Below are 24,419 nucleotides of genomic sequence, written 5' to 3'. Positions count from 1 at the left end.
GTGCCCTCTCCCCTTAGTATCTGGGATACAGCGCTGCCATAGGTATCTATGGCAGCGCTAAGTGCCCCAGGTGCAGTGCAATATTGTAGCCTGCACTTAGCGCTAGCAGAGAAAATCCCTTTAGTACATACTGAGAAGCGGGATTGTCTCTGCCTTTAGCATTTTTCCCCCTTTTCTCCCCTTATTAAATAGACCCCAAAGTTTGGCAAATCTACAAAAGACATTTTACTGTGTATGGCACCAGGCAGCTAGAATTACAGTTTTAAAACACACCATAAAAAGTATGGTGTTTTAACAGCATATGTAATATTTCAAGTTTAAATATATAAATATAAAAATCTGTACCTTTTCTCCAATTAGAATGCATGCTTTGGAGTCCAAGTCACGTGGTGGTCTGAGAAGAGAATGCGAAAAACTAAAGATTATATACGGCATACATGGTGAAACTAAGGGGGGTATTTATCAAAGACTGGAGAGAGAGAGAATTGTGGGAGAAAGCACTAACCAATCAGCTTCTAACGTACACTTTACAAGCGGTGTTTGAAAAATGACAGTTAGGAGCAGATTGGTTAATACTTTTTCTCTCACAATTTTAACTCACAACAAGCTTTAGTACATAGACCCCTAAAGCTCTATGATGGACATATACAATTTGCTTTTACAAAAAAAGGTGGCCATATTTCATCTTTATCTCTCTTACATGGTGAGAGAAATGTTTAATGGATTTTTTGTCTACACTTCTGGAAAATGTTCACATTTTAATAACACACATTCGAGTATCCAAAAGGCACCGCATTAATAAAGTATTCTTTAGGAATACAATTCAAAACTCTTATCCATATTCCTTGGCTCATCCTATGCACCAGCAAATACTGATACTAAAATGGATTGCTTATTGAATCCAAAAGGAACGGTTAGTAAAATTTACATACATATATGCAAAAGTTTCACATCCATATCAAAACTGAATGCATATAAAATAAGATTGTGAGCAATGGAGACGTCCTATGTGAGATTTAATGCATTGTAAACACAAGTAACTAAAATCTGCCTGCTCCATCCTTTATTGAAGGAGACAAAGGTACAAGCCACATGTCCCACTACTCCTATCACTTTAGGTTGTTCTGAAGCCAAAGTTTGTATGCTTAGTTTTCAATCTGAGTCATACATAATTGGCAGGGCCAGTAATCAAAAGCGAAATGCTACAGTTTGCCATTTAACCTTTTTTACCTATGCTAAATTTACTTTAACACAGTTGAAAAGCTCTAATGGTGGAATAACAACACCAATAAATAATAATAATACAGTGACTACCAGGAAAATAATTGCATCATTTTGTGTGGGGGCAGAATCAATCATAAATACGTAATAAAACTCAAATCCACGGTCAAAGTTTTCAACTTGCATTGTAACCACTGCATGAATCATCAATAACCCCTCCATTCAGCACAGTAATTCATTATTATTATTATTTATTATTATTATCATCCCTTATTCAGTTGCCTCCCACCCTAGAATTACTACGATCTCTCACACTCAGCCCTGCTGCTCCTTGTGGGAAGGGAAATGATTCAGGGCCACATTTATGAACCATGCTTAACCCCTTTATCCCTCGTTAATAGGGTTGAGTCATCTTTTCAATATTTAACAAACAGCAGTAATCTAAAGCTGGGTACACACTAGATTGACGCGACTTGCTGACCTATTTGACAATTGGTAAGTGTAGACACACTAATGTTGGGCATGCACGGCCAGATAAAATGTCTGTCAGACCGACAGACATTTTATCTGGCCGGCTGCCAGCCGCAGATGTCCGCGGCATACACTGTGAGAGAAATCTCACAGTGTATAGCCCGACATCTGCGCTCCGCCCCCGGGGAAGGAGACATTTCCCTGTTCCTTCCGTAGGAAGGAACACAGGAAATGTCTGTCTGTCGGCCGCGCTGGGCATACACTGCCCAATGCGACCGACAGTTACCGGGTAAATATCGCATCGGACGGGCATGCTGGACAATCCAGCATGCCCGACCGAGCAATATTTAACCCTCGGTCGCCCCCCCCACGCTACCATTATCGCGGCGATCCGCCGATATCGGGCGGATCGTCCCGATAATTGCAGCGTGTATGGCCAGCATAACCAATGGTCTGCCCGATGTACATTTAAATTTGTCCATACAGTTGAGCTATCAATCACTGCGGCTCCCCACAGCATGTGTACACCAGCAGATCGGATATGTCTGAACGACGTCGTTCACAGACATATCCGCTGTACACACCCAGCGATGCACTATAGACATATCGCCCGTTTAATGGAACAGGTGATATACGAGGTCTGTCTAAAAAGTTTGGTGAATGGTCCAATATATCTGTATGCAACGCTTGCAACAAGGTCACTCATGCACGGACATGTCTGGACCTGCCCCCAGTCGGGGTTTGCCCGTGGCCGCCACCGCACTGCCATTGCATTCATTTCAACAGAGTGTCCCGAGCAGTGTGCATCCAACAGCAATGGAGCAACAACACAACATTAAGTTCTGCTTCAAATTGGGTAAATCGGCGACGGAGACGCGCAAATTGTTGGTGAAAGTGTACAGTGAATGCCGCATTCTACCTGGAAGTACTGAAAAGTTTGCTACAGCATATCCGGCACGTTAGGCAACAGATGATCTAGCTCGGAAATTGGGTGTTGGCGCACAAGGATGGCCGAATTCGATAGAGCATTGTCGTGCAACAATTCTTGACACAGCGTGGCGTGACCGTTTAAGATCACCAACCCTACTTCCCTGATCTTGCTCCTGTGGACCTTTTTTTTGTTCCCTCGTCTTAAGGGGGTCATGAAGGGATCACGGTTTGCTGACATCAAGGAGATTCAGGACCATGTGACGGCACTTCTGATGACAATTCCTAAAAAATACTTTTCCGACAGTTTCCAGAAGCTTTATGAACGTTGTCAAAAGTGTGTTGTGGCTGGTGGAGACTACTTCGAAGGCCAATAAAGATATTTCCAAGGTGCATTCTGTTTGTGTGTTTTTATTATACCATTCACCAAACTTTTTAGACAGACCTCGTATCTATCAGTGTGTACCCAGTTTAAGATTACAGCTGTTAGTCACTGCATCGACCTCTCGCCATCTTTAGATGGCAAGAGAGATGCTGCCCACATTGCCGGCAATGGGAATCTGGCAGCAGCCTTTCCGGCTTTAGCAAGGTCTTCCGGGCACTGCTGGGTCCCCGGCGGGTTAAACAGTAATGCACATGTGAGATTGACAGTCGCATATGCACATGAAAAGTCCATCGCTGGGAGTGACAGGCTGCCAGTAGCTAAGCGGAGGACCCGGCCAACAGTGACAACATCGCTGGACCTCGCCAGCGAGGTAGGTAATAATGAATACCAGTGGCATATTAGTTTGTATCACTGCGATATGAAACAAAATATGCAGCTGGTATTTAGGTTTGTTAATAAACAGGGCCCTCAGTTCCCCTCCGAGTATTCTGTGCCACAAATTAGTCCAAACCTACTTGACCAGAGAGGAACTGATCCGATTAGAAAGTTTAATTTTGGATTCAATTATGAAATGTTCGATCAAGTATGGATTTGTCATCATTGGTGGAAGCTACTGTAGCATAGCCAGTTGACAAATAGCCAGCAGGGGGCTTCAGTGGGTCCAGCAGCCTATTCAGCCAGCAACTGGAATTTCAGGGATAACTCAACTGTGATGTCACAGCTCAGTGGCACCTCTAATACAAGTATACCCTAGGATGTTCCTATGGCAAATTCAGTTGACACACAAGGTATAAATGGCCAACATAACTGCATGACTATTGATTCTTTGTAAATCAAAACTTTAACAATGACGAAGTTTGGCAGAAAATGTTGTTGTGTGTTATCATATATTTAAATCCAAAGCATTCACTTTGAGCTATCAAACTGGGAAAATAATCTGGATAATCATTACAGGAGCCCCTTGTGTAGTGTGTAGTTCACCGTCCATATTATACAATTATGGGGCGATTCAATTGTTAGCACTGTCGGCCCCTTAGTGCTGGGCACCTGACGTAACAACTCAATTGCTGCTGCGTTTGGATGCAAAATTCCGCTGGCTCTGGCATTTCTGCTCACCCCCACCTGAGGAGGCGAGTAGAAATATGCTGAAAGTCAGTGGTTTGAGCACCCTAACCGCGACTTTAGATGGGTTTAACTGTTTTAAGGGGCTAAACCTGGTCTTCAATCACAAACTTCTGTGACCTCATCTTGTAAAGCGGAGTACACATATTGGACAATTTGTAGTTTTGAGCCGAATTGGAACGACATATCATCCAAATAGTCTTGTGTGTATGCATTTTAGTGCACTCCCGTGTGTACTTCCTCGCATCTTCTCATCTGCTGTACTGCACGACAGAGGAGAAGATATCTAACAATTTTGAGCAAATTGTGACGAGTGTATGCCCGAAGATGGCTGTATAGAGTTTACAGGAGCAACGATTAACCATATGCGATCCAACTATACAATATATTGTGCCATCATTTGGAGGATTGCATAGTGTGTATGCACACAAGCTTGGTCTCATATATACAGAGGCAAGCCACTGAGGTCACAGCAGCCTGACAGACTGTAATCTCAGTTTGTTGAGCTGTAGGAGATTCCATTAGGATCTTGTTCATGACGTAGGAAGAGTTGGGAGGTGATCCTATTTTTTTGTGCTAGATTGAAATATCAGGTTAACACTAAAGCTGCATACACATACACACCGATTTTGTTACCAACGATTTTATGAACGATTTTCTGGCAGATTTTTTAAAGTGTAATGAAGATTTTTTTGAACTACAAATGATTTTTGCATATTCCCTTGCTGAAAATCATTGCATTGACAGGTGTGACTGAACTACAAACTACACACAAGAACGCGCATGAACGATAATCGTTCATCGTTTGACTCAGAAAGTGAACGATTTTTTTAAACGATATCGTTTAACGATAATCGTTCAAAACACCGTTGTGTGTTTATGCAGCTTTAAAAATGTATTTTTAGGTTTCAGATCTAACCATTTGAAATTTCCTTTAACCAAACACCAAAAAGATACAGTACAAATTTATACTTCGTTCATTAAGACTTCAAGTCTTACGTTGGCGGGCTGGTCTTCGTATCTTCAAAAACTTTAAGTCTGGGCAAGCCTGGGTTTTTCTTCTTCCCTTAAATAAAAAAATAACGACAATATGAATCATGTACACCTTAAACAAACTCGGGTAAAGGATACTCACAACAGACATGGCAATGTAAGGACACGCATCAGTTACAAAACATTTATACAAACTTAAACATTATTCTTTAGTTGACCCCTTCAGTTGCTCATTTTTTTAAATGTTATTATGAGCAGAAGTGGTTTAGCAAATAGAGTACTAATGAGAGACGGAGCAGTTGTTGCAACACTACGGTGGGGATTCCATTACAGCAGCGTACACACTAGACCAGTGATTTTCAACACGAGGCACACTACGCAAGATGTCAAAATTGCCAAGGCACACCATCCGGCGTGCGCGACCCAGGAAAAAACATACACATTGGCTCCCACATTAAAAAAAAAACAAAAAAAAACACATATATTGGCCTCCACAGGAATAAAACACTCTACACTGGCCTCCACATGAATAAAAACACACAACATTGGCACCCACAGGAATAAAAGGCACATACCTTGGCCCCCAAAGAAAAAATAACATTGGTGCCGACAGGAATAAAATGCATACATTGGCCCCCACAGAAACAAAAAATAAAAACCCCACATTGCTCCTCTCAGGAAAAAACAATCACATCAATAGGTCCCACAGAATAAATCTAAAACACATTCACACAAATAAATTAAAACATTGTCTGACCTCACAGAAAATCTAATTCACATACCTGTTAGTGCAGAGCGGTCAGCAGTGTGAGAGCGTGCAAGCTTGCAGACGGGCAGGAGAGCAGTCTGTCTGTCCTGCAGAGCGGGCATGGTGTGCAGGTGAGTCAGTGACTGGGCTGGTTTGCGGATCGGGTATGGCGGGCGGGCTGAAAACGCGGCGTATGTGACCTGTGATGTCATCCATGCAGGTCACAGCCCGGGAGCGCCTGAGTCTCCCAGAGGAGCTCAGCGGCAGCGCTGCCCAGTTCACAGATCTGCAATGTGACCGGTGGCCCTGACCGCCGTTGCGGCACACCTCACAACTGCCCGCGACACAGCGGTTGAAAACCGTTGCACTAGACGATAAATTGAACGATATCATCGTTCATCACGTCAACATCATCCAGTGTGTATGCAAGATATTAACGATTCACTCTCCCACAGATAGTTAACCATGTCCTTCATCGCCCGTACTTGCAGGGAAACCTGACGATATTGTCGGGTTCTGCAAGTTGGGGGATGAGAGAGGGTGCAGTCACTGAACGATATTCTTCAGTGTGTATGCTCAATGTCGTTAACGACATTGAGCCCGGCAGTGCAGGGGAAACACTTAACTATATGCTCCATGAGTGATCTCGTTAAGTGTGTATGAGCCTTAAGAGAGACTTGTCATACACATCATTTTAAAGCTGCTCAATGACAAGCTCCATGATGAAAATTGCACCAGGAATAGGGTTTAAGATTACACAGTTTTACTCACGCTCTCTGGGCTCAATGATGCCCATTGTGGGACTAATAGCTGTGATACAACACGCGAGGTAGCTCACATTTAGCTGAATCACCCCTAATTAATTGCCACTACTGGCTAGGCATGATCGCCATCTGCACAAATAGGCTTAACATATCACAACCTTTAAAAGCATATCTTTAAGAGTAATTGAAGAGATTCATTGACTGATCCAAAGGCTCTTGGTAATTTTCAGCAGAGTTCAGGACACATGAAACAGCAGATTTGAATTAATTTCTTTAGGTGTTAAACACGGATTTGCTGTGAGTCTACAAAATTAAATTTACTAAGTTTTGTAAAAAAAAAAAAAAAAAAAAAACATTAGGACACGGCTACACCAATAGCGGATCTCAAATGGAGTAAATGAGGTTAGGTAGGGTAAACATTAGGCAATATATTGGACAAGTCGTTTTGATGCCAATTTTAACGACATTTCTACATCAGGGTCCATAGGGTAACCACAGGATACCTTGGGGGGGTATAGGTGATGACGTCAGGCATCGGGCACCATAAAGTTAAGTTTTCAGCCTCCCAGGATGCACTAGGGTCCCCCTCCTATACCCCGCCCCCGAGCCAAGGCATCTCAGTTTCATTGGTGCCCGGCTCGGAGTCGGAGCACCTGTTTAGAGGGGGGCTAAGGATAGCCCCTGAAGTTTTCTTCGCAGCAGCTGTGGCTGCACATCTGGAAGTACAGCATGGACAGTCACTACTGACGTCCATGCTGTCTTCCCTACACCCCGCCGGTATTAGAAGGCCGGTACGGATCCGGGGATGCTGGTAAGCATCTGGGGTCACAGCTAGCGGTGACCCCAGATGTTTTGGACCATGGCCGGATTCAAGGGGCAGCAGGTAAGCAGCAGGGTCCCGCGGTGGGTCCCTGCTGAAACATGGTCCAGAGTCACCAGGCAGGGGGCTCCCTGGGGACTGGCTGCAGCGTGGAGCCAGGTAACCAACCTGCGCTTCCACTACCCCCCTGGGACAGCGGACCGCAGCTGAGCGGTAGCGCTGCGGCGTCCCAGGGGTTAATTGCATGCCAAGGGAGCGCGCCTTCCCTGTACACAGCCGGCGCCTTCCCCGCTGCACACAGCCCTCTCTGCGCTGCCGATTGGCCCTGTGGCAGCGCTCCTCCCCCAGGCCGGCCTCCTCTCTGCTCCTCGGTGGCCATCTTTACAGAAGCATGGTGAACGCTGCTGGAAGCTGCTGATCGGTGGCATCGCGGTCTGGGTCCCCCGGCATACCTCTCCTCCGTTGAAACAGGTCTGTGTATGCAGCGCTGTGTCCTACCAGGCCCTGTGTCTGCGTAGTTGAGGAACAGCACTGATAGTGCAGGGATTAATTTCTTTTGCATTGTACGTGACTTCTGCTAGCATTTGCTGCCTGTACTTTTACTTTCTACTGTCAGCCATTTCACTGTCCCTGCTCTTCTTCTGCTAAAGCCCTTGCGGTGCGGTGATTGCAGGGCGGTTCTCCCACTATACTAACGAGTATTAGTGAGAGGGGTCACATACTTACCATCATGTCTGAGAGTGAATTTCCTCTCCAGTGTACTAAGTGCAATGTACCAATAGCGGAGGGGGAGAGTAACGCGGAGGGGCAGTGTTATTTATTGGCGCGGCAAATTACTGTCACGACTCCGGTACAGGAACCTCCCTGGGCTTGTTTCGCCAAAGCGCTTACAACCCTAGTGGGCCAGTTAGCTCCGCCACCTGCGTTTTCACAGACGGGATTGTCCCAGCAGTCAGTGGTGTCGTCACCCATGCATGGGTTCCCGAGACAACTGATGGTACCCCACAGTCTCCCAATTTGCCCTCCCCAGGTCTCACAGGAACCTGCGTGGGTTAATTCACTGACAAATTCGGTACAGCATTTGTCGGACGTGTTACAAGGGGAGTCTGTGTTGCGGCCACATAAGCGGCCTGTGGCGTCTCTGTCCGCTCCTTATAAGGATGATGACGCGACGTCCGATTATGGGGAGATTCTGGATCTATCTGACCAAGAACCTCTCCGTACTAAAGAGTCGGACGCTAAGTCCAAGGTTTATATTCCTGGCCTTATTCGGGCAGTCCGCACAGCTTTAGTTATTGAGGATGAGGATCCTCCAGTGTCCAAGTCCAAATATGCCTTTTTTAAGGATATTAAGGGTGACGCCACAGTGTTTCCTCTTTCGGGTCAGTTAGTAGACCATTTAGAGGAGGCGTGGAAACACCCTGGCAAACGGTATCAGCCTCAGAGGCGCTTAGCGGTGGCTTATCAGTTTGCGGACAATTATTTTTCTAAGTGGGAATCCCCTCCACAGGTGGATTCTCATGTGGCACGCCTAGTCCGAAGTGTCACATTGCCCATGTCCTCCTTGAAGGATGCTGCGGACCGCAAGGTGGAGATCTGCCTAAAGTCCATTTATTCCCTCGCGGGGGGGGGGGGGGCATCCAGACCGGCTATGGCCGTATGTTGGGTAGCCAGAGCTATGGAGCGCTAGGCTGATAGTTTGGAGGCGTCTTTAGATTCCGACTGTTCGGCTGAACAGGCCAAGTTGGTAGGCAATCTCCGGGATTCGGCCACTTACATCAATGAAGCGCCTTGGATATCAGTACCCTCACATCTCGGATTTCTTCGGCAGCTGTTGCTGCTCGTCGCACCTTATGGTTGCGATCCTGGAAGGCGGACGCTGATTCCAAAAAGGGCTTGGAAGCTTTGCCTTTTAATGGAGAAGTCCTATTTGGTTCGGATATGGACAAAAATGTAGCCACGTTGGCGGCAGCCAAGTCTGCATGTCTCCAGTCTGCTGCGGTCCCTTCCAGTTCGGGTACGTCGTCCTTTCGGCCTTACAGGGGCCAGGGTAGGCCTAAAGCACAGTCTTTTCCCAAACAGGCTGGCCCCAACAAATCGGCCAAGCCCAGGAAACAAGCCTGGAGTACCAGACGTCCGGCCCCTAAGTCAGATGACAAACCAGCGGCATGACGGTACGGGCCTCCTTTTGGGGGATCCCAAAGTGGGAGGCCGCCTGCTGCAGTTCGCCCAGTGTTGGTCGGTGACCACGACAGACAATTGGGTTCACGAGGTGGTTTCTCACAGGTATGCCCTCCCCTTTCGGCACAGGCCCCCATCCCGATTCTTCACCACAGGTCGTCCATTAGACCGGAACAAAGCCATGGAACTGCGGAATGTTTTGCACACTATGCTCCAGGCTGGAGTTATAGTGCCTGTTCCATTCTCCCAGAGGGGCCAGGGTTTCTATTCCAATCTATTTTTGGTGCAGAAACCCAATGGGTCGTACCGTCCGATTCTCAACCTCAAAGCCCTCAACAAGTCCTTGCGGGTGCCGCGGTTTCGGATGGAGACCCTACGGTCCATCATTCTGGCGCTGGAACCTGGGGATTACATGGTGTCGCTGGACATACAGGACGCTTACCTGCATGTCCCTATTCTTTTACGCCATCAACAGTTCCTCAGGTTTGCAATCCGCAACGATCACTTCCAGTTCCGGGCGTTACCTTTTGGCCTGGCGACAGCACCACGAGTGTTCATCAAGGTTATGGAGGTCATGGCGGCTTTCCTGCGGCTGCAGGGAGTCCGCATGTTGCCGTACCTAGACGACCTTCTGTTGGTGGCAGGATCTCCAGAGCTCCTTCTACATCACTTGGATCTGACAATTGCGGTACTGCAACGGCACGGCTGGTTAATAAACTGGCCAAAGTCCACCCTGATCCCGTCTCAGAGGATTCTGCACCTCGGAGCCTTATTGGACTCCAGACAGCAAAGGATCTTTGTGACAGGGGAAAAGATCTCTGCCTTACAGTTGAGGGTGCGCAGTTGTCTGCAGAGTCGCCGTGTGTCCCTGCACTCGGCGATGAGGTTACTGGGCTCCATGGTGTCAGTATTCGACATGGTGGAATATGCCCAGTTTCACTCCAGACCTCTGCAGCAATTGATCCTGTCCAAATGGAATGGACTGCCTCAGAGTCTACAGTCCCAGAGGATGGTGCTCACTCCGGAGGTTCGCCTGGCCCTAGCCTGGTGGTAGCAGACGACCCATCTCAACAAGGGTCATCCATTTTGGGTGGCGAACTGGGTCCTGTTGACAACGGACGACAGCCTTCGGGGTTGGGGAGCTGTCACGGGTCCACACTTGTTCCAGGGCAGATGGACTCAGGCGGAAAAGGAGCTTCCAATAAACATCTTGGAACTCCGCGCAGTTTTCAATGCTCTCCAGCAGGCACATCGAGTTCTCCAAGGTCACCCCGTGCAGGTCCAGTCGGACAACGCCACCGTGGCCTACATAAATCGGCAAGGAGGAACCCGAAGTCGGGCGGCACTCGTAGGTGTCCCGCATCCTGGTCTGGGCAGAGCAAACTCCTGGCCATATCAGCAGTATTCATCCCGGGAGTCCTCAACTGGGAGGCGGACTTTCTCAGTCGACAGGACGTTCATCCGGCGGAGTGGTCTCTGCACCAGGACGTCTTTCAACTTCTGGTGGACAGGTGGGGTCTTCCAGAGATCAACCTCATGGCGTCACGGCACAACAACAAGTTGCCAGTGTACGGGTCTCGAATAAGAGACGAAAAGGCGTCTCTGGTGGATGCTCTGTCCGTCCAGTGGACGTTCCGGTTTGCTTATCTCTTTCCTCTGTTTTCCCTTCTTCCACGGGTAATCCGGAAATTCAAACAGGACGGAGAGACGCTCCTGTTGATACTTCCCGCGTGGCCCAGGCGGCACTGGTTCTCAGACCTTCAGGGTCTGTCCGTGGACATTCCTCTGCGGTTGCCGCTACGACCGGACCTACTGTCACAGGGTCCTTGTCTTTACCTGGACCTGACTCGGCTGTCTGTGACGGTGTGGCTGTTGAGACGGCCAGGTTAAGGTCCAGGGGTTTTTCCAGCTCTGTAGTACGAACTATGCTAAGAGCTCGGAAACCATCTTCTGCAAGGATATACCATTGTGTGTGGCATACATTCTTCCAGTGGTGTCAACCGAGAGGTTATGCCCCTTGGGAGTTCTGTCTGTCTAGAGAGTGTTAGCTTTCTTACAGTCGGGACTAGACCATGGGCTTCGCCTTGCTTCTCTGAAGATGCAGGTGTCTGCCCTGTCAGTCTGGTTCCATCGTAGGAATGCTGCAATCCCTGATGTGCGCACCTTTATGCAAGGTGTTCGTCGAATTCAGCCACCCTTTGTTCCACCGGTGGCGCCTTGGGATTTAGCTGTGGTCCTGAGGGTTCTCCAGGGACCGCCATTTGAACCACTGGGCTCAGTGGACCTTAAATGGCTGACAGCTAAAACAATTTTGCTTCTGGCCATTGCTTCGGCCAGACGTGTTTCTGACTTAGGGGCTCTCTCCTGTAGACCCCCTTTCCTGATTTTTCATAGGAACAGGGCAGTGCTGCGCACTCGTCCTGAATTTCTTCCCAAAGTTGTTTCAAGTTTCCATATCAACGAGGAAATCGTTGTGCCGGCTTTTAACTCGCCTGACCTTTCAGTGGGTAAGGCAACTTTGGACGTTGTGTGGGCCTTAAGGATTTATGTTGACCGCACTTCTTCGTTTAGGAAGTCGGACGCCTTGTTTGTCCTCTATGGCTTCCGTAAAAAGTGTTGGCCTGCTTCAAAGCAAACTCTGGCAGGTTGGATTCGTATGGCAATTTCAGAAGCTTATCTTCATGAAGGCCTTCCGGTTCCATCCTCTGTGAGGGCTCATTCCACTAGGTCTGTGGGCCCTTCGTGGGCAGCTCGACGTGGTGCCTCGGCAGTTCAGATCTGCAAGGCTGCCACGTGGTCCTCTGTCCATACCTTTGTGAGGTATTATGCGTTTGACACCTTTGCCTCTCAGGATGCTTCCTTCGGGCGGCGGATTCTCCTTTCAGCACAGGAGCGTCCCCACCCTTGTAGGATACTGCTTTGGACATCCCCAAGGTATCCTGTGGATACCCTATGGACCCTGATGTAGAAAATATGAAATATGGTAAGAACTTACCTTTGTTATCTCTATTTCTACGAAGTCCATAGGGTTCCACAGGACTCCCGCCCTGTCGCACCTGTGCTGCAGATGGGCTTTACTCTGGTCACCGGTTTTTCCGTCTCCCTCTGGTGAGAATGTGATTCTTGTGTGTGTCCAGATCTTTTTTCTCTCTCTTCCTTCTCCTCCTCCGGCCTATGGCTTGGTACGTAACTGAGATGCCTTGGCTCGGGGGCGGGGTATAGGAGGGGGACCCTAGTGCATCCTGGGAGGCTGAAAGCTTAACTCTATGGTGCCCGATGCCTGACGTCATCACCTATACCCTCCCAAGGTATCCTGTGGAACCCTATGGACTTCGTAGAAATAGAGATAACAAAGGTAAGTTCTTACCATATCTCATATCATCCACATTGCTCAGTGTACACACTCAATCGCGCGTTCACAAACATCATCAGCGACGTTGTCCCATCTGATGTGCTGCACATCAGATGGGACAACGTCGCTGAAGATCACATGCAGGTAAGTGCAGGATGTAAGGGAATATTGTGCGGTCGTACAGCGGATTGTGTAGTGTGTATGGCCACCTGATATATCCTTCCATCGGGTGTCAGGTCGGCTGGGATACACATCATTCTTATATGTAAACGGTCTTAGGAAGCAACTAAAAGAGAAGCACAACAAGAACAAAAGGGAGTAGTTTTAAATACCTTCAGTAGTTTGGAAAAATGAGTTTCGAAACGGTTCTGTAATATCAGTGATATTTTCAGCATATCTGGATTATTCCAGTGCAATGGCTTTATTTTCTTTGTAGATCTAGGAAAAGTTTAAAGCCAAGTACACACTAGCCGATATAATGAACGATAACATACATTATATCGGCCAGTGGATATGCCGTCAACGACCAGCGATGCGTGGTCGTTGATGACATCGTTTATCTCCCAAACCTGCTGTACAACCTGACGATATCGTCAGGTTGTGCAGGTTCAGGGATGAGGGAGGGTGCCGGCACTGAATGATATCGTTAACAATATCGTCCAGTGTGTGTGCTCAAAGTCGACATTTAGCACATCACTGCCGGGGAAACACTAACCAGTATCACTCATGGAGCGAATCGTTTAGTGTGTACGTGGCTTAACACTTAGGGAGGAATTCAATTAGCCGCGGTAATATATCGAGCGCTAATTGATTCCCCAGGACTATTCAATTAGCCCCAAAGGCAGACCGCAGATTTCAATTAACAGGGTTGTTTTTTTCCAGAACAATATCCCCAATAAATAGGGTGCAGGGACCATGTTAACACACAGGTCCAGAAACTCATACTGGATTGTGGGTCTCATTCAGACCCGCTCACAAGTGCTGAGCACTCGCAAGCGGGTAGATGTTGAGGCCCTGCGCACGCACAGCGGCCACACTGCGCGTGCGCAACCCCCGGAGCGAGAGAGAAATTCTCTCACTCCAGGGCTCACTACAAAAGGGACGGCTATCGATGGTGATCAACAGCTCGCACCGTTTTGTAGGCAGGGTGTGGGAGTGACTGGCCAAAGGAACGCCTGCCGTTTGGGGGCGGCCCCACTGACATTACTCATGATGTCAGTGGTGAGCTTCCGGCTCTATTAGAGCCGAAAGCTCACTGGGGCTTGTGGCAGATGAGACCCTACCACAAGGGTGTCATCGCAAGCCCCGATGGTCGCGATGGTCTTGACCACCACGACCATCAACCTGGCTGCTCGCTAAAGCTGTGGGTGGTCACCCACAGCTTAGCGAGTGGCCAGGAGGCCGGCATTTAAAGAGAAGCGTCCGCCCTCATTCAGAGCAAGCGCTCGCATTTTGCGAGTGGCTCTGAATGGGGTCCTGTGTGTGTTAATGCCGGTTAACAGTTAATTTACCGGACGAGAAGAAAGGGCTCTAATTGAATTCCCCCCTGTCCATCCCGCCAGTCTCCACAAAATTACTAAATTGCATATGTACTAACATATGCGATTAGTATCGCAAAGGACAGTCTTGCGATAAGAGCTGCAAAGCAGCAGACGCCGGGTGAGGGGGGTCTCCGCATGTCTACTCCTCCTCCTAGCCCGGGAGCTTCCTGCTGGTAACCTCTGCAGGAAGTCCCGGGCTCCTCCTCCCAGAAGTAGAATAGAAGAAGAAGAATAGGAGGAGAAGGCGGCGGAGGACCCAGGAGGAGCACGGGCCGGCGACGAAGCAGCGGGGAGCGGATGCGGTAAGAAGTCCATCTGGATTTTACCCTCCGCACTGAAAAATCGGGCAGCCGTGGCATAGTACATATGAAAACGCAATTTTCCTTTAGTGCATCCCGGGCCTTAAGCTGGGTACACATACAATGTGCAAACCAGCAACAATGCAATACGTTGTATTGCACACACCGTACAATCCGCTGTACGATTGTGCAATGTGTCATTACATGCTGCATGTACCAGCACTGCATCGTTCATTGTATCTTCTGACGTGCAGAACAGCAGATGAAACGATGAGATGAACAACCTTCGTTAATTACGGTTGTACGCGCTATATGATGTGTACGACATACAGTTATGATGTGCGCCGCTGCAATATATCATATAGTGTGTACCCAGAGTGCATTAAAGTAAAGATGCAAGGAGGAACGATTTGTATTTGTCAGTCATAGCAGCAAAGACTGCATCCGGCTACGACTGGAACAGAGGTTATTGGTTAAGCGTTCAATCAATCATTTCATTAGTGGTAATTTAAGGGTGATGGACAAACAAAATGCCCACCACATGAGGAAGAGAAGCAAAATGGTAACAGCGGCAGGGTAAGGTGTTTGGGCGCCCAAAGTGCCAACTTATCGCACATTTCAGCTCGTAGCCCCATGGGCTGCGAGCTGAAATGTATGCGCCCGTACAGAGCAACAATTGAATTGCTCTGTCGGGCTCCTGGCACATGCAGCCGCGGGGGCTAACAAATGTATCGCCCCCATAGTGTACAAAAGCTTGCAGATTGGAAAATATGCTCCCTGTCACGAGACAATACCCACAATTTTACTAGGTTAGGAGAGAATAAAAGGGAGGTGCTTTATACTGTATATAAAGAATGAGAAAAGTAACTATATAAAGTAGTGCAATAGAAACAGGAATGAGAGTATTGGATAACTCTAGAAACTTTATAACCTACAGGTCACCAGTACAAGATAAGGAATTAGATATTAATAGAAGAAGTCACTGAGATATTAATGATCAGTGAGGTGATAATTATGGGAGAATTCAATATACCTGATGTAGACTGGAATTTGTCAATTGATAAATCAACAAGAAGTAGGGATATTCTGCATGTCTTGTAATGTTCATTCTAGCACCAAAGCAGAGAGAGACACCCCAGGCAGGAAAAAGGAACTTATATATGCAAGAGGAATAGCATAAACGACTCCACTTGAGGGTGCGCGATATCATAGATTAACTGAGACACAGATGTAAAAAATAGTCAGTACTTAATTGATAATATGATATAAAATACCTAGCCTTCAACTAGGCTTATATAAAAACATACACCACACAATTCTATCAATAATAGATATACCAATGAATATATTAGAATCAATATCCTGAAATAACCCCACTTTGCTGCTACAAGTAGGCACAAAAGATAGTATATCTAAAGACCACTGTATCAAGTAGCTGATCGTAATCTTTTCACAATCTCACTCAAGGTAGCAACAGTTCAATGCTGCAAGAATTGATCATATATCCTATGGAGTATAAATTGATAGTCTCTTAGTCATTTATTTAGAGGGAATATAAAGAGTCCTTCATCAAATGAGGAATAGTACCACTTGTTGACTTCTCCTTGTAAAATAGTTGAGTCTTCTAAGAAGCAAGCATCAATAGGATATAATGATGAGCTGCTCCGGTGCAATAGAGCTCTCACTGCCTGTGTCCCGTTCTCCAATCCGACATCAGTCGTCACCGCTAGTAATACTGCACCCACCGTTGGTCGCCAGGGGAGTAGTAGGTATTTACAACCATTCATGTGTCATGTAACGACTATATGGAATAATGATGGGCGTACTCACAGTCTTTGTGTAATACACTCCTGGCTGGCTCCGGTGCAGATCTTTTAGCGTGTATGGAGGGAATCACATCCAGCTCCCGGGTTTCTTCAGAAGGTACTTACCTTCTGAAGAAACCGCCATTGTAATCAGGCGGAGAAACGTGTCAAGGACACTTATAGGGACATTGCTTGGACCAGTCCTGACCCCCTGCAAACCTGTGGATACTTATTGGATAATACCTGTGGGGACCCAGGAGCTGGATGTGATTCCCTCCATACACGCTAAAAGATCTGCACCGGAGCCAGCCAGGAGTGTATGACACAAAGACTGTGAGTACGCCCATCATTATTTCATATAGTCGTTACATGACACATGAATGGTTGTAAATACCTACTACTCCCCTGGCGACCAACGGTGGGTGCAGTGTTACTAGCTGTGACGACTGATGTCGGATTGGAGAACGGGACACAGGCAGTGAGAGCTCTATTGCACCGGAGCAGCTTATCATTATATCCTATTGATGCTTGCTTCTTGGAAGACTCACAACTATTTTACAAGGAGAAGTCAACAAGTGGTACTATTCCTCACTTGATGAAGGACTCTTTTTATTGCCTCTAAATAAATGACTAAGAGACTATCAACTTATACTCCATAGGATATATGATCAATTCTTGCAGCATTGAACTGTTGCTACCTTGAGTGAGATTGTGAAAAGATTACAATCAGCTACTTTATACAGTGGTCTTTAGATATACTATCTTTTGTGCCTACTTGTAGCAGCAAAGTGGGGTTATTTCAGGATATTGTACCAATATATTCATTGGTATATCTATTATTGATAGAATTGTGTGGTGTGTGTTTTTATATAAGCCTAGTTGAAGGCTAGGTATTTTATATCATATTATCAATTAAATACTGACTATTTTTTACATCTGTGTCTCAGTTAATCTATGATATCGCGCACCCTCAAGTGGAGTAGTTTATTCTATTCCTCTTGCACGTATATTTTCCAATTCTAAACCGTTAAGTAGTAACAGAGCTACTTTATTGGGGAGCTGCGTACTATAGATTGTGTTATTATAAACATTCTAATACTATCTAAATGTTAATGTTCTATTAACGCCTGGAGATTGAGTTTGTGGTTAACTCATTTTAGGAAAAAGGAACTGCATGGGCTGTGACAGGTGGAGGGTGCTAGAATGAACACTAACTTGTGTGTGGCATCTCTCTAGCATTCGCTTGCGACACAACACACGAGGTAGGTTACATTTTAGAATGGGCACCTAAAATAAAATGAGAAATGATTTGCATGAAGCTCAGGCAAGGTGGGAATGGATAAGCGACATGCAGGAACAGTGAAAAATGACAAACAGTTAATTATGAAATGCAACAGAAGAGAACAGTACACATATATAAAGCTAGTTATTAACAGACCAAGAACATTAGCACAAGAAAAAAAATTGCAGTCTGCAAGGCCGGGTACATAACAGAACGATGTGTTTCCATGCGATCCCCACTGGCCGCCGGACCGACATATCACACAGCGAGTATACACTGCATGATGTAGTGGTAACGACAGCACGATGTACAATGACATGCTGCATTTTGCAGCATGGCATTGTACACAATATCTTCGGATAACTTGCAGTACGGCCAACCAGAAGATATCGGAAACGACCCGCGGGAGCGCGCAATTGGCGGTACACACTGAACGATCTTCACAATATGTTCTTCCAATTTGTCTGGGTGACAAATCGTGAAGATATCGTTCTTGTGTGTACCCAGCCTAAAGGAGGGAGACATTTTTAGATACATTATTGAAAGGCATTAATAAATACAGATGTGTCCTTATACATCTTTGCTGCCAGTCATGCCAAAAAGCCCCCTCTTGGTGTGTCAGGTCCCGCGATACTCTGCTAGCACCGGACATCTTTTTCTGCTGAAAATACATTTAAGTCGCAATGCAATGTGACAAGGACGCACCAGCAGATTCATTTGGTATGACACACTTGAATGGGTGAGAAAAGCAGCTTTAGTGAGGGATACAATAACCCTGTAATTAGGCAGCACATGCTCTTAGCATTGACATTTATGGCCCTATTTAATAACAAATGATATGCTTGTTATCACTCGTTACTAATCTAAAATGTTGCACCAACCAATCAGCTCCTGCCATTTTACAGGCCGTGTTTGAAAAAGGACAGTTAGGAGCCGAATGGTTGGAGCATCATTTAAGATTATTAACGAATGATAACAAGCATATCACTCAGTATTAAATGGGGCCCTTAATTTCTAGTGTTCTCACTAGGCTGTTTTAGCAGGGCACCGTGCCCTGCCCGATTTTAAAACTCTAAGATATGCTCTGCCCTAATGATGGCACCCCGCTGAAACAGCCTGCCGGGTGCCATCCCCACCTGCGGGCTGCAGGGTAGGAAAAGTTGCGGTGAAGCAATCACTAACAGGTGAATAAATGCCATGAACGTGCACACGGCATCTGGTCACGTGCAGGTAGAGTTTTGGGGCTGCCCAGCTTCTCCATGAGTGCCCCTTAAGGTGATGAAAAGGGGATGCTTACCTTTCAGCATGACCACACTTTTTTCAGTTATGCGCCCTGTTCACCTGCAAGCCCCCTGCCCGCGCTAGTTTGAAGACTAATTTCCGAATGGCAACTAACCAAATCAGAGACTTCCCACACTCACCAACTCCTCTGCTTGCAGGAGCTTTCTTCATGTAGCCAGGAGCTGTGTGACAAATTAAAGGAACACCTACAAATGAAAAGTGTTCATATCCACTGAGAAAAAATCCTGTACACCAAGCTAGCACTAGCAATAAGGTTATCTTTGGTGCATGCACAGAGCCCACTACGATAAAACAGTTTAAGAAGATGCTCACACACTGGGTGGGGTGCAACAAAGGTAGAAAAGCGGTCAAACCACACAAATGCAGGTTTGACCGCATTTCTCATATGCACCAAGCCCCAAAATCTGAAGCACTCCGTGGGTTTGGTGCGGTCAGTGACGCCATCTTCCTGATGGCGTTACCCTATAAAAGCCTATGGTGCTGAGAGAGGGATCCGATCAGATCACTCCCAGCGGCATGCGCAAAAGGATGCCAGAGGGGCGGAAGTCCTTCCATCGCAAAGGACAGCTTTTACAGAGAGAGCGGTCAATTGCGGTATTCATCATGCATCCCGCCCACTGTGTGGACGGAAGCTTTGAGCAGGAGGCTGAGCTGTTTGTTGGCTACATTGTGTTGATCATTTGCTTAGTGCGCTCAAGGAAGCCAGGAGTTGACAAGAGACAAGACATTCCTTAAAGACAGATGGAGAGATTTAGATTTGCACATATGTTGGCTGTAGATGTGCCCACACAGTGTGCTTAGAAATGAATGCGCATCACCACATGTATTCAGAGTTAGCTGCTCCTAACTATTCAATTGTGAAAGTAGCCATCATCACTATCAGTGTGCATTTCCACTAGCCCTAACCTTGGTGCAAGCGATCCACTGAAATCAGACTCTGTAGAGCCAACAATACCACCTAAACGCCCGCAATACGCACAAGGAGCACATCCTACATGCGCATGCACAGTTGCCACCCAGTTACACTCAAGTGGATCATTGACACCCATAGTGTCAATGATCTGTTCAGACATACGCAGTAAGATAAATCACCAGATCCGTCCACGAATACGGACTTGGGAGCAAAAATGAATCAGCTCCAGTGTCTTCTCAATATGTATAAGCTTATGTACAACAGCATAGCATGTTAAAATGGAATTATACTGAATGATTAAAAGAAAGAAAGTAGATACCCATATACATGATCTGAAAGGATATACATTTTGAAATTATAAGGATTCGTGTTTGAGGTATGTGACACAGATTTAAGGGTTGATGTATCAATCAGACAAAAGAGTGGAGAAGTGGACAAAAGGTGGGTATGAACAGCGCTAGAGAACCTATCAGTACATGCAAATGATAACTAAGAATACATAGACAATAAATCAATATATATCATGATCTACTATGTGACTCTATACGGCTTGATTGAAAAGGGTAGTTTCATATAATATCCACAATCTAGGCAACATATATTACATTGTTGTCAAAAAAGACAATCAATAGAACCAATATAAATAATAAGAAGGTACAATGACGATAATCATAAAAATAAAAAAATTAAAAATGAACAATAAATATAAATAACAGTACATAAAAAATGAATTGAATAATGTCCAAATCAAAAAAAGAAAAAAATATCCATAAGATAAACAGTATAAACCAATCTTGAATAATAGCTGGGTAAAAAAATGTGTGTCTCATTCACATTATAGTTGAAAGTTTAAAAGAGTATAGCAACAGTCACTGGCCTACACAGGTGGATCCGGAATAATATCCAGCTGATATATTTACCAGACTTAGTTAGATGTCCACAGCCTAAAGATGGTGCAGAAATTCTTGCACTGGCATGCTGACGTATTGTAAATAGCTGGAAAGTGATGAATAACGCTGGTCCGGAGAATGTAATCCACATAGGAATCCAAGTGCTGTACAATATATAGGGGGTGCCAAACGCATTTCGCTTGGGTAATGAAAAGTCCCTTCACAACATTCAGCCAAGTGAATAAATACTCTCCAGGAGGTAGGAATATCATACAGAGGGTTCACTCAAGGTGCAAATCATTCATACACCTCTAGAATAGAAAGGCCAGATTAGACTTTTACCAAAAAATAAATAAATAAATAAAATCTAAAAAAAAAAGCCAGCTCAGGTCTGGAACAGTGCTCATTCTTTGGACAGATGAAACTAAAATGTACCTGTACCAGAACGATGGGAAGAAAAAAGTATGGAGTGGAGAAGGCTTGGAACGGCTCATGATTGGAAGAATACCACATCATCTGTAAAACACGGCGGAGGCAGTGTGATGGCATGGGTCTGCATGGCTGCCAATGGTGCTAGGTCACTAGTGTTTATTGATGATGTGACAGAAGCAGCCGGATAAATTCTGTCTGCTCAGATTCAGCAAAAGTTGATTGGACAGCGCTTCTCAGTACCCAAAACATACTTCGAAAGCAACACAGGAATTTAAGGCAAAGAAGTGGAATCTTCTGCAATGGCAATCACCTCATCTTAACGCGATCGAGCATGCATTTCACTTGCTGAACACAAAGAAAGACCCACAAACAGACAACTTCAAGACAGCTGCAGCAAAGGCCTGGCAAAGAATAAAGAGGGAGGAAACCCAGCATTTTTTTTATGTCCAATAGTTTAGATAGGTTTAGCAGCTTTAAGTGTCTAAACCATTTGGGCGCTACATGCGAGTAATGTAATGGGCTCCCAAAACAATTGAATATCGCCTCTGATCTACTATCACTTTAGACGGGAGATTGGAAGCAAAAATACAATTGAGTTTCTCCCAGAGAATATGTCCAACGACGACATAATAATGTCATCCATGGACAGAATAAAGTAAAAGCAGTGGAATCAGTCTCCAATGGTCACACCCCAGATCTCCCTAGACAGAGATATCACATGGTCTCATAAGGAGGTCACTTTTGTGCATTTCCACCAAAAATCCATGACTGTACCCTGGGCAGCGTTACACCTCCTACAGGATGCAGAAATAGACCGGCAGAAGGAGGACAGGAGTTCTATACCATAGAGTCAGTTGTTTAAATTGGAATTCAAGGGACCAGACGTGAGTAAGCTAGAAAACCTTGGGCAAATCACTGTCGCCTAATGGTGGTGTAAATCCTTATATCATAGTTTCATGTAACAAGGAAGATCTCCCATTAAGCAATTTATATATTGTAGTAATTGTGTGTTTTGGAGGGGACCGTGCAATGCACAACTGCTCAAATAAAGTAAGGTCTCTCTGGAAGCGACCCAAACTACCTGCGTTTAGAATAGGATCGGTTTTAGAGACCAATGATCCCTTGAAGAGAGTGAAAAGTGGTCTTGAAGCTCTTACAAAAGTGAGAATCCCTCCTCCACATGTCATACAATACTTTTGTATCACCCCATAAAGCTGAAAGTCTGCACTTCAATTGCATCTCCATTGTTAAATTACAAAACTATTGTGGTGACGTACAGCGTCAGAATTATGAAAATTGCGTCAGTGTCCAAATATATATGGACTTAACTGTATTTTTGCTATTATTTTCAAATAGAAAATGTGGTTCCTTTAATCTCAACTGTTTTTATTTGTTTTGCATTTAGACACAATGGGCCAAATGTAATAGGGTGAGAGTTTAGAAAATGTGACAGTTTAGCAGTAAACTCTCACACAAACTCGGCCAATGTAATAGAGTCCGAGAACATGCAAACTCATTTTTCAGACTCAAAAAACTCACAATTTAAAAAGCTCATCCAGATATTTTCCCATTTTCAAGATAAATCTCGACCAATGAGAGAGTACTGTTAAACTCTCACATTTTCTAAACTCTCTCCCTATTACATTTGGCCCAATGTGATAGGAAATTGTGGCATATAAGCCAGTGTTCAGCTTCAAGTCAGTCAATGGAGGAATTCAATTGTTTTGGGTGCCTGTATCTCCCGGCTAAAGTGACTGGGAGCCGTTAAATTGCATTGGGCGGCCTATACTTATCGTTGATTTTTGTTTGCAGCCTCCTGAGGTGCAACCAGAAATCTGCCCAAAGTAGGGCTTGTGGGCGCCTTCACTGCTGGGTGCCTTAACTGGCACTTGGCACAGGAAAAGCTGCTTTACACGGCTAATCCCGTGGATTTTGAGGAAAATATCCATTGAAAGGAGGTCTAGTGGCAAGTATATATGTATATATCATATCTTTCTACTGAGGAGTTAAATTAGGGTAGTCTGGGCTCCTAGAATTAAGCTGGGTACACTTAAAAGAAGATATATCTGCAGATTAACTGATCTGCAGATGATGGTTGTTCATACACACTGAACCACCATCATCTGTCATCTGGCCGCGGGTCCCACTGGTCGGGGGTTGTGTCGTGCCCACCCTCTTTGTGGCCTCTGCAGCAAATGTACAGGCGGTCGTCTGACCGGAATTGACAGCGGCATCCCGTCAGCAGTGAAAATCCAGATCGTCCTAAGGTAAGTATTTGCTAACCTATTCTACCCCCCAACCCTAACCCTCCCTTAGGGGTGCCTAACCCTAACCTGTCACCCCAATGCTTAACCCTAATCCTCCCCTCGAAGTGCCTAAACCTAACCCCCCCTTTCCCGCTGCCTAAACCTAAGCCCCCCTGGGGGGGTGCCTAACCGTAACCTCCCCCAGGAGGTGCCTAACGTTAACCCCCCCTTCCACCAGCCTAAACCTAACCTCGCGGGGGATAGGGCCTAATCCTAAGTCCCCCCGGGAACCCCATTTCTAACCCTCCCCCCCCGCGGCTATCTGCACTCGGCGCCCAGCGTCCCTTCGATTGGGATGCCGGGCTCCTGGCGTATTTCTAATGACAGGCGTCGGGATTTCGACACCTGTCTTTAGACCCTTGCCGGGAATAGACCGTCGGGAAGCCGGCGTTCGGGATTAGGTCCGCCAGCTTCCCAACTGCATACCGTCTGACCGCCCATACACACAGCACGGTGAATAGATATATCTACAGATATATATGCCATCAGCTGTGCAGTACAGCCGCCACGATATGTCTGAACAACATCGTTCACAGACATATTGCTAGTACACACCGGCCAGCGCAGATATATTGGCCAATCAATTGGCCAATCAATTGATTGGCCAATATATCTGCCAGTGTGTACCTAGCATTAGGGTACTGGCATCTAACTGTCAACCGGTT

At 46.0% G+C, this 24,419-nt stretch overlaps 1 protein-coding gene across 2 annotated transcripts in view; it reads right to left on the bottom strand.

The window, feature by feature from the left end:
• Positions 1–24,419, bottom strand: part of MAP2K6 (mitogen-activated protein kinase kinase 6) — an 81,668-nt gene that overhangs the window by 34,525 nt on the left and 22,724 nt on the right. Inside the window, exons 1-3 of one of the 2 annotated variants that reach the window (XM_088472970.1) lie at positions 19,333–19,365; positions 5,126–5,192; positions 346–394 (exon numbers count right to left, since the gene is read on the bottom strand). In XM_088472970.1, coding sequence (XP_088329096.1) covers positions 346–394; positions 5,126–5,192; positions 19,333–19,363 — 147 coding nt within the window. In that variant the 5' untranslated portion in view covers positions 19,364–19,365. Of the gene's footprint in view, positions 1–345; positions 395–5,125; positions 5,193–19,332; positions 19,366–24,419 lie in introns of those variants that run through there. The other variant, XM_088472979.1, reaches the window with a different exon arrangement.

This window comes from Taudactylus pleione, unplaced genomic scaffold, assembly GCF_031769625.1.
Source record: "Taudactylus pleione unplaced genomic scaffold, aTauple2 ptg000016l, whole genome shotgun sequence".
In the NCBI taxonomy this organism is placed as follows: Eukaryota; Metazoa; Chordata; class Amphibia; order Anura; family Myobatrachidae; genus Taudactylus; species Taudactylus pleione.
The sequence above is the reverse complement of the archived record's forward strand: the minus strand, read 5'-3'. Positions and strand labels throughout refer to the sequence as shown.